General features: G+C 29.0%; 1 protein-coding gene across 2 annotated transcripts in view; it reads right to left on the bottom strand.

Annotated features, from left to right (window-relative positions):
• LOC107456656 (1-phosphatidylinositol 4,5-bisphosphate phosphodiesterase classes I and II) overlaps positions 1-17,164 on the bottom strand; it is a 384,337-nt gene that overhangs the window by 84,185 nt on the left and 282,988 nt on the right. For both annotated transcript variants that reach the window (XM_016074583.4, XM_016074582.4), the window contains exons 7-8: positions 10,586-10,686; positions 7,648-7,814 (exon numbers count right to left, since the gene is read on the bottom strand). In XM_016074583.4, the coding sequence (XP_015930069.1) occupies positions 7,648-7,814; positions 10,586-10,686 (268 nt within the window). The remainder of the gene's footprint in view (positions 1-7,647; positions 7,815-10,585; positions 10,687-17,164) is intronic.

Genomic DNA, 17,164 nt, shown 5'->3' with positions numbered 1-17,164 from the left:
TTACCATAAATAAAATGGTAATCACACTGTTAAATTTGAGAAAAACTGTTTATTAACTACTTTCACCCAAAACGGTTAAACAATCAGAATTTTATCGCACCCACTAGAACATCCTAATGAAACTACTTAGTTCGTTGCAACTGCTTACATATCATAGCCGAGCGGGCTTGTCTGTCAGTCTCATGACCGGCAGAACTGAAGTTCGAGTCCTAGTGTTGATACCACACTATTTCCTTCATTCCCTTCAGCACATGAAGAATTTCCAGTGTCCGGTACTCTCCAATGCCCATTACCTTACGAAAAGCCTAACTCCTATGTCTAGTTAAATAATATTTCGTTTTTTTTTTGCGTTTTTGGAAAATGCTAGTTGTAAATGGTTAAAAAACCGTATAGTTTTGAATTCATGGTTTTATAACCATACTTTTTGTAAATGGTTTCAAAACCATAAAAGAAAAAAATATTCTTTACAGTAAACTTTACTGTTAATCGGATGGACAGACAGCTGTCAGTTATTTTACCATAATTTTGGAATGAAAATTTTAAACCGATGTTTTTTTGAAGCTTGAGGCACCGATGTTTTTTTCGTGTTAAAGGAAAATTCCTCAAAGTTCGCCTCATTTCCAAACAATAGTTTTTCAAATCTGCACTTATTTGCAGTTATTTAGATCGAAATAAACAATTAATTATGCATAATTGAAATTTTTTTTAATTTACAAAATCAATTATTGATAAGTTTTTGAATATGAATGAAAAGAAAATACTAACTGCTTTTTCTGAATTTTATATATTAGTACAAATATAATTCCGATAAGCTTATAAACTTTTTTGGACTATTACTATTGCAACATTTTTTAATAATTAAGAAATACCAAAATATATTTTTGCTTATAATTAGAATGTCAGAGAAAATGTATGAAGGGGACACATGTGTCCCATCTGCGTCAAACGGTTATGGATGTAAAGAAAATAAAACTTTAAAATTGCATGAGATAAAAAAAAAGATTTGTTACAACTCATTTTATGGGACATAAATGAATAAATTATAAATAATTAAACAAATCTCTCAATTTCTAATGGAAATTCGAAAAAAAATTCAAACGAAAGCATAAAAAAGATTATGACACGAGCTGTTGAACTTGAAAATTGAGCGAAATGAGCAAATAAAATTAGTTCTTGCCACATTTAAGCCTAGAATGTAAGTAAGCAACCTTTTTGAAACCATGTCCAAAGGAAATACCTTTCAAAAAAAGATGAAATAATGATCGAGAACATGTATGGACAACTTATTTATCAATTTACTCAAATGGACACTTTCTTATTTTTGTCAAATTTACGACTAAAACATAATTATGGTAAACTTATACAGCATGTTTAGAACCATCTATATTAAGCGGTATTGGACAATAAGAGGCGAAATGATGAGTTTAGAACGTGAATGTAATTTTTTCAAACTTTAAAATGAACACTGAAAATTAGTTTATTTGTGCCGAATATATGTCTACATAATCCTTATTGTGAACTTACGAACGTTTCTAAGAACCGTTTTTTAATAATGAACATAATTTATTTTCTTCTAAACTTTTCTAAGCAATTATTATTTACGATAACTTCCTACATTTCTTATGTAATTTTTTCAAACTTTAAAATGAACACTGAAAATTAGTTTATTTGTGCCAAATATATGTTTACATAATCCTTATTATGAACTTACGAACGTTTCTAAGAACCGTTTTTTAATAATGAACATAATTTATTTTTCTCTAAACTTTTCTAAGCAATTATTATTTACGATAACTTCCTACATTTCTTATTAAAATTTTAATTTCAATGAGCTAGTTGCTAGTTGTAAGGACTTTTGTCTTCCTTTTTTAAAGAAAAAGAAAGACATTCTCATTCTATTAAAGACTTCCCATTTCCTTTGATTCAATCAATTTCAAGTTGCGTTTATAAAATAATGGCAAAATAAATTTTTACAGATGATGGTTTTAAAATTATTCATGAAATCATTGCTACCCTCTCAGAAATATTAGTTTCTCGGTAATCCGTTATACCAGGTTCTTTAGCCACAATGTCAAGTGCTACCTGAATTAAGCTATAAATTGTGCGATGTTTTTGTTTATATATTATAGTATCGTGTAATCATGGTACTAGATGTTATATGTTACAGTTTTAAATTAAATATTGTTTTAAGTTATATGTATCATGTTATCAAGTTTATTGTTTCTAAATGAATGACATAAGACTTGCATGAGAAAAAAAACGAATTCACCTTCTATTTTTTTTAATGAAATTCCCCTCTAACACGCAATTATAACGAAATCATGTTTATTTAAACTATACTATAAAAAATTATCTGAAGTACATTTTTTTAAAAATAAGTAAACACGTCAGTTAATAAATTAGGCACAGTTAAAAGTTTCGCAGATGAAACAATGGGATGATTCCCCGGCATGGATGTTTTGGAACCCACCCCAAACTGTTCAAACGAAACTGTTCGAAAACGAATAATTGGTTTTAATCTTAAGAGAAAAGTGGAGATATATTCTTTCCTTGCCTTTTTGTTATAAATAAATGATTTTGTATAACACGAAAGTTTTGAAAGCAAACTTTTAATTTTAATACGAAATATTTCCCTATGCAGCACCGACAATAATTTTTGTCTCTTTTTCATCAAAATAAAAATTTATGCAAAATATACATTTAGAAATTAAGAATTTGTTTGGTGCATTTAAAATAAAAGGATCGAACCACATTCAGTACGAATGCTCCTAAGATTGTAAAAATCAGAATTGTATTTAATTTATCTTGAAGATTTTATCTTTTTTTATTGTAGTTTAGTTTTCGAAAAGAAATATTTAAAATATTGATACAACAATTATTATTAATTAAATAATGATGACGTCACGTGGAAGTTATGATTTGAATCAATCAAAACTCGAACTGTAAAACGATTAATAATCGTTAACGTAAACGACAAACTCTTCAAAAGTGGACAAAATTTGGAGTAAGTTGCAAAAACATTGTCGTGGAACAGGCCCAATCCATATTCGCGATCGCAACGAACTATAGGGGGCGTTGTTGTATGAGACGCATACCTGCGATTTCTATATGAACCGTCATTCAGTTACTCTGGAGACGTCGTTAATGTAGCGTGTAGCATTGCAACGTTCCTTCTTTAATGTGGCTTATTAAATTTAAAAAAGAAAAATGCTTGATCTTCCTTCTTGTACAACCGAAAACAAAATGGTATCTCTTTTTATTAGAGAAGGAACATCCAAAACACATCGGAAAAATATTTGTACATTAACAGAAAAAAATATGTATATTCTTATAAGAGTTAAAACCTAATGCCCGAGAAATAGTATTACTAAATTTAATGATATAACATGAAAGGCCCATTTAAACTTTACATTCTATAGTTTTAAGAATCATATTAGTTCAAACATTAAAATGAACAAAAAGTATACATAAGCCTCATAATTTTATGAAATTTAATTTTGTAAACAACGTTTTTTGACAAAAATTTTTTTAAAAAATTTCAAGTTTCAATAAAAATCATTATTTAGAAACTAAGAAACGTAAAATAAAGAATGCTGACGAAAAAAAAAAAAAAAAAAAAAAAAATTCTTTTTTGTCGCCATTTTTAGTGCTACGAATATTCGTCTTTGGGATTTGTCAAAAACAAAACAAGATGCAATTTTATTTTTTCAGGAGGGAAATATTTTACCGAAAAAACGAAAATGTACCAATTCCCACAACATAAAACTTTATCTTGGTAAACGTACGTTTTGGAAATGTTATTTCATTTGGAATCTTATTCATCAGAGTTCATATGGCGATATGATTGTTTTGAATCTATGCTAAACTCTATATCGGCTCATTTTCCACCGAAATCCGATTAACTATTTTGATTTTAAATAAAGTGTTTTATTTTATGAATTGTCGCAAAAATTTTAAGTGTAGATTGGCGGCACTTAAAAACCGCCAAATCTGTAGCGGCGGTGGCGTTAATACGTAAGTACCGCATTTTTATTCAATACTTTTCTGAATCATATTATTTCAAACATTGGAATATACAAGAAGTATACATAAACACATAATGTTATACCATTTAATTTTTCAAAAGTATTTTGAGAACAATTTTTATCAAAAAATTATAAACTAAAAAACGGAAAATAAAGAATTCTTAGGATAAAAAAAACGATTTTAAGAATTCTTAACATTGAAATAAAAACTTTCATATTGTTTCTTTTTTTATTATTCTTATAGTTCTTAATCAGACGTAAAAAACCATTCTGTAGAGAACCATCATCAAATGAAAAAAAAAATATTTACAAGCAAATTTTTTATTGCAAAAATCATTGCACTTACCTGATTTATGATTCCCGGAGAATTCCAAAATGATAAGTTCCTTGTTTGAAAACTTTATTCTCAAATAATAGATACATAGTTTATACCTTCATTACTTTTAGATAACATACTACACAGCAAAATTTTATAATTGATATGAATTTGAATATGTAGCTAAAAACAGAATAGCTGAATTCTAGTTGAACTTATTCTTTCAAAATTAAAAAAAACTTACCAAGAAAACGATTTAAATTAATTAAGAATCAGCACAAATGGCCCTATTTCAAGTAACTTGGATAATTTTTTATTGTTGTTTTCCGAATTATATGGATACAGAAATATATACTATTCTATAACGAAGAAGAATATGCTATAACTACTATTACAATTCTGTATGTTCTGAATTCATATTTATTCACTGGAATGACGAAAGCAATGTTGACTTCACTTTAATTCGTAATGAATTGAAGACAGAAGAAATGCATTTTACCTTAATACACACATCTGTAACAGTATCCGAAATCGGAAGTCATCAGTTGCAAGTTTGTTGATAATAGAAATAAAAAATGTTTGAGGAATTTTTCTTCGAATGTTTGGCGTGTTCTGTTCCTGAAAGATTTACTAATATTCTGGAGATTTTTTTCAAGTTCTTCGGCCTTTTCCTTAAGGAAATTTTGTTTCTTATTTGCTGCTAAAAAATGGTGTCTGATTCAGTCAATGACTTTGATGGAACTAAATGAAAACGTGATAAATTAATGTCCGATATTTACAGGCTCCCGCTAGACGGCGTACTCGAGCGTTGCGATCGCGAATTATATAAAACGTTTATACGCTCGTGGTAATAAAATCTAGTATGAAACAAATAAAATCGATGAAATTTCTATTCACGGCTGGCATAAGCATAAAACAAAGCAGAAACAAGAGAATTTCCTCAGGGCAACTTGTGTTATGACTCGAGATTCTTTTGCTTCTAATTACTTTATTTCACAATACAACACTAAGAATAATAGGACTATTTACAATATATTATTTACATTGTTTGTTGGATGCATAAACTTACATCATAAAGATGAAAATCGTATAGAGTTCTCTTAAGCACAACGTATCGTAAGTTCTTTAACTTAATATTATAAACATAAAATAGAACATAAAAAATAATTGCCAGTTTCACAAACGCAAAAGATAATGTTAATTACCTTTTGCGTTTATACATTTGAACTTATAGATACTCAAAAGATAATGTAATACAAAATAAAATAAAGAAAACATGACGGAATTGACAAACTTAATGTGAGTGGCAACAACTTGAATCAAACACTGATTTCAACTTTAAATTTTATTTCAACTATCAAATGCTACTTTAATTTTAACCTTTTTTATGACTATGCTCATGAATTCTTACTCTTTTCTCTTATTTTTGTACATTTTGCAACTTTGTAATAAAATAAACGATTTATAGCTGTTGTGTTTCTGAACACTGAAATTTAGAGTTGCGTACTTTAGAAGAACCTCTGACGTACTTAGAATATATGAAAAAACAATTTGCAGCTTCAAATTAATACTGAAATATTTAGAATTTTGTGCATAGAAAAGTGCAAGGAATTATTTATTCTAAACTTTGGTATTCAAAAAAGTATATAAACCTAAACGGAAGTAACGTATCCAATAAGGAAGCGAAGCGAACTCCGATTGCGAAGCAATCCGATGGGAGCTGAAAAAGCTGTTCCGAGGGTTGGCGAGCATTTGTGAACAGAGAGTAGTGCTTCCTAATAAATTATTATTTCTTTTACTAACAACTATAAGTTCGAGCATCAATAAACAGAGGAGGACTAAATTTCATTTCTCTCAAATGAATTGACGTAAATTATTAGCAAATGTTCGCCGAAATTAATTGAACGAAAGGAAACATAATTAAAACAATTAATATATCTACAATGAAATATAAGGGATTCTGACAAAAATTATTAATCGCAACCTCCATTCTTTATATATAAAAAGGCTATTTCTAACTGTCATATCTTTCGCCAAGCAGGGTGTCTTTTCCTAAAGTATGTATCGCCATGGGTATCTTCTTACAACGAGGCACCATAAATAACAACTCCATGGAGCACTCGCTTCCAAACAAAGAATTGTATGACTTGATTAATGGTGTGAGTTGGCGATTTCTGATGAATTGCCTCCAATAATTTGAAACGGGAGCTCTGAAGCCACTTTGGTAGTTTTGAAGTTCGGAAAGGATTGCGTTCATGATTCAGAATAAGATCAATGTTATAACGAGAGCAAAGTTCTGAGCTCTATTGAGCTTGTGACTAAATAGAATAAACTAGTTCGGCGATCTCTTTGGAACCACATGTAATTAATCAAATGGAAAATTAATGGTGGATGAAAGCAGGAGTTTTTAAATATGCATAAAAAACGACCTTAAAGGAAATGTTTGAAGAATATTTAAAATGGCTTGGCTATGTTGTTTGCTTAGAAATTTTGAGAGTCGAGCTTTTTTTGTGATTTTTTTCGGCAGTGAATTTATTTTAAAAATAGCTCTTTTTAAATTGCTTTTCTAAGTAAATAACAGAAAAGATTTTGCTTTGATACGAAAGGAGTTATTTTCACCTTCGCTTTGGCTAGTAATAATGTATCATGCGAATTATGCGCAGGTTTTTTAATGTATTTTTATGCGTCTGAGTTGAGTATATTTTCCATTCAGGAAGTTTAAGCTATAGTTTAATTTATTATTTGAGCAACAAATGGTCATCAATTCAAATTTTCCATTCAGATTTTTTTCGGAATTCAGATTTCAGATCAATTTAGGATATTCCCATTTGTTTGTTTTCGATCAAATTTTTACTGAAACTTGATGGTTCTAAGAGTAGTCAATAATAATAAAAAAGAAAAAAAGAATAAATATGGTTACAGATGAAGCAGATTCAAAAAGTCAGGCGTCTATACTGTTAGAAATCTCGATTAAAATTCAGAGAAAAAAACAAGAACCTCTTTAAATTACTCAAGTTCTTGTTCAAACGCAATAACTGAGCTTCTAGTTAAGAATAACAGAAAATATCAGTTTCCCCCAGTGCCTTTCTCTAAATGGGCATTCTTTCTGATAGTTCAATCTGGTGTTATTTTTTTCGTAGGTAAGATACCGCCCATCCCATTGTGGTGGTTCAAGGCTTTGTCTTCCACTGCTTTGGCCGGGGTTTGTATCCCCGTGCGTAATTTATAATGATACATTATTAAGAAGTAGAGAACTTTTAATGTTTTATTTTATAATCGATACGTAAAGTTTGGTGTAATACTTACCTTTTTGAGCCACGTTCTTATTTGGCTCGTACTGCTTTATAATATCTCTTGCTCTTGCCGGATTGGCATATGGATACAATATTTCATTTAGCCTTGGGTCTCTTTGCTCTTTGTTTAAAAATTCTACTAGTTGGTCAACTGTCATACCTTTTTTCTTTCCTCCACATCTGAAAATATTATATATTCGTTTGTTACAGAATTACATAACAAAATAATTTGAAGATTAAAATTTGTTAAGACATATATGTATTAAAAAAATAAGAAAAACTCTTATGTTTCGGCACTTTTAAGTCTCGGATATATTTAATTTTTATACATTAAAAAAAACAAAAATAGATCTATCAATATTTTTTTAACCCATAGAATAATTGTTCTATTTAAGTGAATTTGCAGAAACTATTTCGGACTAAACGCAGTTCTGTATTTATGCGAATCCTTACCATGTGTTTGAAAGGATAGAATATGAGAGTATTCTTAAGAGTAAATTCAGAAAGAAATGTATAGCGAGCTAAAATAAAAATAATTTTTTTATCATACTATAAAACAAAGGAACATTTTATTTGGTTATCATAAAACAGAGTTTTCGAAAAATTACTGCTGTATTAGCAAGATCAAAAAGAAAATAAAGAGCTTTTGCAAAGCATTACACTTGAGCTGTATAATTTTCCAAGAATCACAGTATCCCTAGGAGATAAAAAGAAAGTAAGACCAACTCAGAGCAAAATATCAGTTTCATGAGATTAAAATTCTTTTGATTAGTACGTTGCGAAAAAAAGTATGGCCAAGGCTACAAGAATATGTTAACTTTAACCGTGTTTCTGGTCTTACGGGAACACTAAAAAGCTCGGCAATTTTAACCGAAGCCCTTTTATAAATACTTGAGTGAAATTCGCAATAAATTATGGCTTTATAAGGGATAAAATTTTGTAAATATGAGATAATTTGTTAATTTTTGATGATACCTAAGTTTATGGCATAAAAACCATTTTTTCAGTTGAATTTACTTTTCAGTTTTGAATTTTTTTATTAAATGAGTGGTAAGAGGAGTTGCAATTTTGAAAACCAGAATTTCCGATATACCGTTACCATATGAACAGAAACATTATCAAATGTATGGTTTAATTATCGTATGCTTTGATTTTTATTTCAGAATTATGGTCCTTACCCCAAGAAATGCCATTACCATACATTACGGTAATTTTACCAAAGTTTTTTCTCCATCCGGGTAGAATACAGCCTCTGTTCTCTAAAAAACAGCCCTAGACTGGTCTACGTTCTTTTCCTACATATATTTGGGGAAAATTTATCCTCATAAAAATTGTTATGCTATAGTCATAAAAATTATTATGCTATAATAAGAAATATTTAGCTTAGCAAATTTAATCGATCGTGTTTACTTTTATGAATTACGCTTTTCTGATTATTCAAAAAATAACAAAACTTCTAATTCCAGAAATTAAATTTTTTTTGGAAATGCATTTTAAAGAGCCCGTCAACTTCAGATGATTTTAGTTAACAAAAGAGGAGGTCGAGAGATTGCAATAAGCATTTTTCTTAAGAATTTATGAAAGAGAGAAAGAAAAACACTCTACGCAAAGCAAAATTTGCTAACGAAAAAGAAAGCTAAATTTTATTTTTGATTACATATTTTCTTTTCGAAGAATAACTATCCTTAAAAAAAGATAATGAGAAAATGATCGTTTGCACATTCCATCACAAATATGTTCCTTTATGTTTCGTTAAGGGGCAGAAATAATATTTAAAAGAGTGTATATTTAGAGTGCATATTTTTTAATTGCTTAAAAACCATTACAAATAGTTTCCGAAAGATCGTTTGCTCCCAGCTGTCTCTGTTACTTATTCACTTTCAATAATTTTTTTTTTTATCGTCAAGTGCCTTTTCTTGTAAAATAAAATCTTTTTCAGTTCAAAATTTGAACGACTTTTCATTGAGTTTCAGACGTCAATATGGTGAAAATGTTGCGTAATGAGGCATTTTTGTTTAAACAATGGATTGGGGAAAAAAAGAAGAGACAAAATCCTAGTTCTAAGAACACGTAGGCATTCTAAAAAAAAAGGACACTGAAGAGCTACTGGTGTGTAATTAGTTTTTCTAGAGTAATGTTTTATTTTTCTGCTTTTGTTGCTTAATTTTCTTAGTCAGAGTCGAAAGTAGCCATTTTTCTTACTGAAATTGAAGGGAACTATCAATCGAAATGATAGTGAGTTTAAGCAAACAATGTAGCAAAATAAAACTCATTATATGCATCAATTATTGGAGTTCCTCACTCATTGAAACTTTTTTCGAGAAAGTATTTGTTAAGTAAAGTTCAAAGACAAGACATATAGTGACTGTAAAATGAAATTTCAGTCATCATTTTTTTAATTCTGATAAAGGTATTTTTCTATTTTTTTTCATGTACTAGCAAAAATATCTTCCAACTGAATTCATGAATTATTAGGAACAAAATTAATGACGAACAAATTAAATTAATTAATGGATAAAATTGGTGAACAAAATTAATTAACAAAATTAATGAATTCTAAGATAATTTGTTCCATTTAAACAACACTGAGGTTTTTGCCTCTTCTAACATCTGTACTTTCATTCTCATTTTCCTATTTTATGAAATTATTGTTCATGATATCTAATGTATCGGATTTGCATCAATTTGATACAATTTACTGAAAACATTTCGTAAGTATTTTTAGTTATTGAAAACATTTTTGATTATAAAATATTCCAGCAGTGTAGATTTTAATAAAAACAGAAGCATTATAAATAGTAGATATTTAATTTCTAAATATAAACTGAACTTTTATATTAGTATTTTTCAAAAACGATTTATTTGTAAGAAATTTTATATATACGATTAAATTATAGCATCTCTTTGAGGTTTTGTAAGGCCATTTTTATTTAGTGTAAAAATATACTTACAATTTCTCAAATATTTTATCAACTTCATCTCGGCCAGCCAAATGTCGGTAGAAATTAAAAAAGAGATCACTTGGAAATTTTTCTGCTGGAATGGTATCATTCTGCAAAAAGAACACATTTTTATTAAATATTCTTCTCATACTAAAAACAATGCAAATAAATCGCAATGGTAAAAAAATAAATAAAAACTGTTTATAACTTAATTGTTTAGTTTGTATACAATAAATGAAATTTAGAAATATAGTATTAATTTATAATTAATACAGCTTTTATGTTTTTATATAAGGCCGGATTAACCTGGTTGGTAGAATGTTGGGCTCGGGTTCGTGAAAACGATAGTTCTAATCCCGCAAGGCTGAAGATACCTCGTGTATTAAATAGGGACTAGTGCAAGTTAAATCTGACGGAGTCACAAAGTCCTCTAAGTTCCAAATAAAAAATCAATACCTCTGGGGGTACTGAACTGGAGATTGATCGTTCTCTGGTTCAGGTCAAAAATACGATCTATGGATGAATGCATGGATGCATGAAAAGGTACGCTCTATAAAACAGGCTGTGACATGTGTGTGGCTAAAATCGTATTTTGACCATAGATTGCGCCACTGAAAAACGAGAAACGCACCCTCTACCTTAAATTCACTTGATGCAGGTTTGCTAATATTGGCATGCTATATTAGAAACAGCAACGACAAGTTTTTATACTGTGTTTGAATAAATCTCTTAAAAAATTATGAAATGTTCATAAGATACATTAAAGGATAATTTGATCTAATAGTGATTGTAAGGCTTTTATCAATATATTACCTCAATTAATCTTCACATTTAATGTTTTCAAAATAAATAATCTTTAAAGTAATGAAAACATCTTATTAATTGATTTGATTTATTGAGCAGATATTAATTGAACTTCACTTGAAATGCTTTTATTAAAAAATATTTAAGATAGCTTTTTAATATTTAATGTTTGCAATTAAAGGTTATCACTAAGATAACAGATATAACCATTACATTTTAAACGGACAAAATCATTGTCAATATAAACCTAGCAAGTAGGCCATTTTAAATCATAAATTTATTCATAAATTATTGATAAGGTATTTCATAAGACACTGAATCAGTACTTGTAAAATTGATAAGCAGATTTTGCAGTCGTGAATTTTTTTCTAGAACTAGAAATTGCTTATGAGGGATTTTGCTCAATTATATTTTACCAATAAAACGTTTAATTTGAAAGTGAAACACCTGATCTCTTAAACCCAGTATTTTTATAAATATAAAATGGTTATTGTCCTAAAAAAAGTAGATACTCAAAATTCACGAAACATTCTTCTTTTTTGACAAAACAGTTTCCTTCAAAATGCACCAATTAAATATTTCCTCAAATTGAGAAAATTAATATATTCACACATTTGAGGATATAATTCTATCAAAAGCATGTAATATGCATCAATTAATGCGACAAATCGATTACGCAATCGATTAGGAAATACAACGTAAAATAAAAAGAATATGAGGGATTGAGACTATTCTTTTTGCAGTGCTAAGAATAAAACCCAGAAAAAGTTTACAAGCAGAAGCACTCATATTTCTAAACTCTCCGTCGTATACTATAAACAGTTTTGAACTCAAATAATAAATTTTTTTGTCAGTGTAATATTAATATTAAATAATTTCAAACTAATTGAATTTTGTTTCGAGCATTCATATTCTTAAAATATCTTTTTTAATCTTTGTTTATTTATCTACAAAAACAACAGCAGTTCTCAAAATGTATTTAATTAAGAAGAATCGTATTATATTTTATCAATAAATATTATCAAAGTATCTCTACGAACTATGATCAAACAAGACATTTAATCTACTAAATAACACAACAGCGCAACTTTCAGTAACAGTATAATATGTTCAATTAATTTTACGAGGTAAAAGGATTACTATTATGTCAGCAACCTATAAAGATATCAACCCATCTTTTGCTGCGAGGAGATAAAGGAAAACTCAGCATATTCTTCGAAGGTAGCTCAAGAGATTGATTATGGGTTCTTTAAGTATTAATGCGTCTGAAGTAACAGATGTCAACTTATATTTATGAACAATACATCACATTAAGCATCTCTTCTATCTTTGTCTCAAGTTAATCGAAACACAAGACTGATGAGATATATTTTCTATGAATACCTTATTTTTTGAAAGATGTAATGGAATTTGAATTATGCTGGTTATGTAAAAAAAATAACAGCATATATTGTTTTTATTTATTAGCAAAAATATGCTAAAGTAACCAGTATTTACTTAGACACTTCATGCTACACTGTGAAGAAAAAATCCCACAAAATATACGGTTTTAAACCGGCAGCTGGGTTGGTACTGCTAAACTGAAAAATTTACGAAATAATTCCATAATCAGACTAATTTCTTACCGTAAAAGTTTTTACAACTAAAACAAATCTGCTGTCATAACAAACTTTTACCATATGAAAACAAGATTTCACTGTGTAAGTTACGACGTAAATCTGTACTCGGTACAAATGTTAATATTTTATGTTCGCAGAATTTGTATCGACCAGCCATCGCTGGGACTCGAACTTGGGTCACTTTATTGAGGAGTACGCACTCTGTCCCCTGAGCCACTGCCACTCAAGTGTTTTGTTATGAAGAAATTGTGCTAATGAGAACTTCGCTTTAATATTGTGTCAGTTTGGTAGTGAAATTCAATCTCAGTTTTATTAATACGATGTAGAAAGCCATAAAGTAATTGTTAAAAAGTAAGGGCAAGTTTAGGAAGTATTCGTTAAATGATGAGAAAAGATAAAGCTATATTACGGAATGGAAAAGACGGTTTCAATTAGAATTTAACGGTTTTAATACGCTTGTGGTTTGGGTGAAAAATGGGAAAGAAAACAATTTTATAAAAATAACGGCTTCAAACCGTTAAATATAAGGAGAAATTGGGAAAATACAACGATTATTTTTAGCATTTTTTCAAAAACATTATGACGTATGAATTTTACATGTAAGATCTTGCGTAGTAACTGAGTTTCTCAAAATTTTTCGTTCAAAATGAATTCAATAGAACTTCTACGTTAAAGGTCATAAATTAATAATAAATATCGTTTCAATTGTAATGAAAAAACATTTTCAAATAACGAATCTTTATGAAATATAACAGCAGAGAGTTGGAATTCGGTTAATTAAAATTAATTTACTTGTCAGATAAAACTGAAGGTGGTTACAGTAATCACTCTATCATATATAATTAACCCATATAATTAAATACTGTATTATTTTATGCATGGTATAAATATCTATGAATTCATTTTTCGAAATAAAGAAGGGTTTTTTTTAATATAAGGTTCTTTTTTCCTTTGCTTTGAATTTTTTTCCTTCCTACGACTGTAATTGACTTGCTTACTAATTAGTTTGATTTTAAAATGTTTTTATTTTTCATTGTTTACTAGTATTTTCCGAAATCATGTGTGAAGATTCTAATAATATTGTATTTAGCAAACATTTTTAAACCATACATTGATAACGGTAACTGTGATAATGGAGAATTTCGTATCTGATATTTATTTTATTAGAATAGGTGAATTGCAGTTCTTCGAATTGCATTTACACCCTAAATGTCATTTTAAAATTTTATATCTAATTCTAAAAAATGTCATGCGTGTCTTAAGAAGTTTAAAGGGATTAACGTTTCAAAAATATGCTAAATTTATAAAGTTTCCAGAGGACTTATTTAAATAATTTTAACTTTCTATTTATCTATTTTTTTTTGAATCTTTAGTTTCTCTTTAGTGGCATATAGTATCTAAAGAGAGTAATAGTATCAAAAGATAATTTTCGATATACCCAATACTATTGAAAAAGTGTATTAATACCACTTGATACAATGATATATACCGTACTTGATATATACTGCAGAAACGATTATCGACATGATACAATAACTTTCAAACAATCTAATCTAACAATCCATTTCAGCTTATTAATATTGATAGTGATACAATATTATCGATATTTATTTGCAATTTAGTAAACTCTTTTCGCTAGTTTCGGTAATTATATCAATAACTGTGTTAGACTTAAGTAATAATTAAGAAAAATCATCTTATAAAGTTAAATTTAGATTATTATGGTACAGATAAAACCAAAATTGAAATATTTAATTATAAAAAGAATTAGCGTATTTAAATTAGAAACAAGGGAATTTCGCATTAAATATTAATTTATAATAGTTGTAACATTTTAAGTTCTTCGGAATTAATAATAGGGAACTTGACGGCCTAATATCCCCCGATGATTACGTATTTGCAATGACCCATGAATCACTATTTCTTCTCTTAAATTATTGACCCGCGGTAGCCTAGTGGTTAGAGAATTGGACTGCAGTAAGAGCCACCGAGTACAAATGCTCGTGAAATCTGTGGAACCGAAAGACGTGTGGTCGGTCGCTGAGTAGTACCGTGGGTATCGGGTTCTCGAGAAAAATTATTTTCCTTTCAGATCTATGTCTGAACTAAGTGGCCTCACGAAAATTGTAATGGCATGTTTTCGGATCATCCTCAGGGGTGCTTCTCAGACAGTCTCCAATAGCCCATTCTGCAGCTCTAGTACGACGTAAATAAAGTACCTGCCTCTTAAATTATTTGTTGATTTTACCTCCAAGCTAAAAATCGTTAGTTCACTACACTGAAAAAGGTATGGTCAAAACAACTGGAATATGGTAAAATTTACCATTTTCCTGGCACCCTGGGAACGCCAAAAGTCTCGGTATTTTTTACTGAAATTATTTGGTAATAGTTAGAAATTTTTTTAATAAACTATAGTTTGATAACACATGATAAAATATAGTAAATATGGCAAAATTTGTTAATTTCATCATGATACCGTAGAGCATGGCTTAAAAACGATTGATTCGGTTAAATTTACTTTTCAGATCTGTACTTTTCACTATATGCGTGAACTATAATTTTGAAAATTAAAATTTCTGGTAAACAGTTTCGATGATCGGAAATATTACCAAATAAATGGTTTAAATACCATATAATTTAGTTTTATGAATCAGAATTATGGTGAGTTTTACCATCAATGTCATTACCATATAGCACAGTAATTTAACAGAATTTTTTTACCTTGTATTTGTAGACTATGAGCACATTATCTGCAAAAGGCCTATCATTCCATATTTTTATGCGTGGTGTGTTACAGAAAAAAATGTATACGGTTTTATTCAGTTGTTTTCCTTTGGAATATATTTTTAATATTTTTTAGCAGACTTTTTACTCAATTTATTAGATAACTGCACTAAAATGTTAACGAAATTATTTAAACTGAAATGCTTATTAGTTGCATTCGAAATTCATTCACTGTCATGAAACATTTCAATTATGATTGCGCATCTTAGAGATTTTCTCAAAAACAAATTAATCTTTACAACTTGCATACATGTTTCGGGAGCCATGCCAAAATAGTCTCCAGATTTATCAAGAAAAAAATTATTTTTTACTGTCAGAATAGTTTATCCTAACGTAACTAGAATAAGATAGTTGGCGAAAACAAAAATTAGTTATACCATGACCTAGATCTTCAAGATGAAATATAATATCTATGTGTAATCTAAAACTTTCAAACAAACTGTTTTTTTTTTATCATTCATATCATGCCAGAGCCAGATTTCATGTTAAGTGAGATTTTATACGATGCTAGTTCATATTCTTATAAGGCAACCTGCAAAGGACATTCTATTTTTCTGAAGTGGGGTAAAACGCCTTTGAATAATGAGATTTTTTTTAATACAAAAAACAAAAGAAATACTAGCTGCTTTCGGCGATCGGCTGATGCGCCTTTTTAAATAAATAGAATTTCAAGTATTTCGAGACATAAAATCTTACAATCAAAATTCAAGACAATATGCTATTTTAAACTTATATAGCTCGAGTTAGAGGGGATTTATTTTTTTTCCTGTTACGCGTTCGCACTTTTAGACCTGGTGCATTTTGAGCAAATTTTCCGATTTGACAAAAGTGGGTATCGTTGTGAGTTTCTTACAAAAATGTTCAATACAACATATCGTCGCTTTGAAACTAAACCGTAGTAACTCAAAAAAATTGAAAAATGAGATATTTGGGTCATTTTGTGCAAAAAAAAAACCTTTTTTAGAGAACCAACGTGTTATCTTTATAGTTCCATAAAAATTAATTTAGAGAGCAGATAAATCGTTATCGCACTGGCGCGATTCGCCATTTGATTTTAGGGAACAGTGAAGCATTGTGCCAGTTGCAACAAAACCTTGGAGGAGATAACGTCGCTTTGAAACTAAACCATGGTAACTCAAAAAAGCAAATTTTTCAGGAGAGCGATTTTTTTCCTACACTGTTGTATGTCAAAATTTGAAATGAAATGTGTAATATTCGGGAGGATATTTCGAAGAACATCGTTGTATTTTGAAATGACTTTCCACTTTTAATAAAAGTTTTAGAGAAAAGCGTTACAACTCAAAGTTCCTTAACTTATTTCGAAATTACCACAAAATTAGAAATGCTACAAGAATCAGGCCTCGTTCATTGAAAAATATAA

Source organism: Parasteatoda tepidariorum, chromosome 8 (genome assembly GCF_982258835.1).
Source record: "Parasteatoda tepidariorum strain Cologne lab strain chromosome 8, Ptep-v5.0, whole genome shotgun sequence".
Lineage (NCBI taxonomy): Eukaryota > Metazoa > Arthropoda > Arachnida > Araneae > Theridiidae > Parasteatoda > Parasteatoda tepidariorum.
Note: the sequence above shows the minus strand (reverse complement) of the source record. Positions and strands in the feature narration are given on the sequence as shown.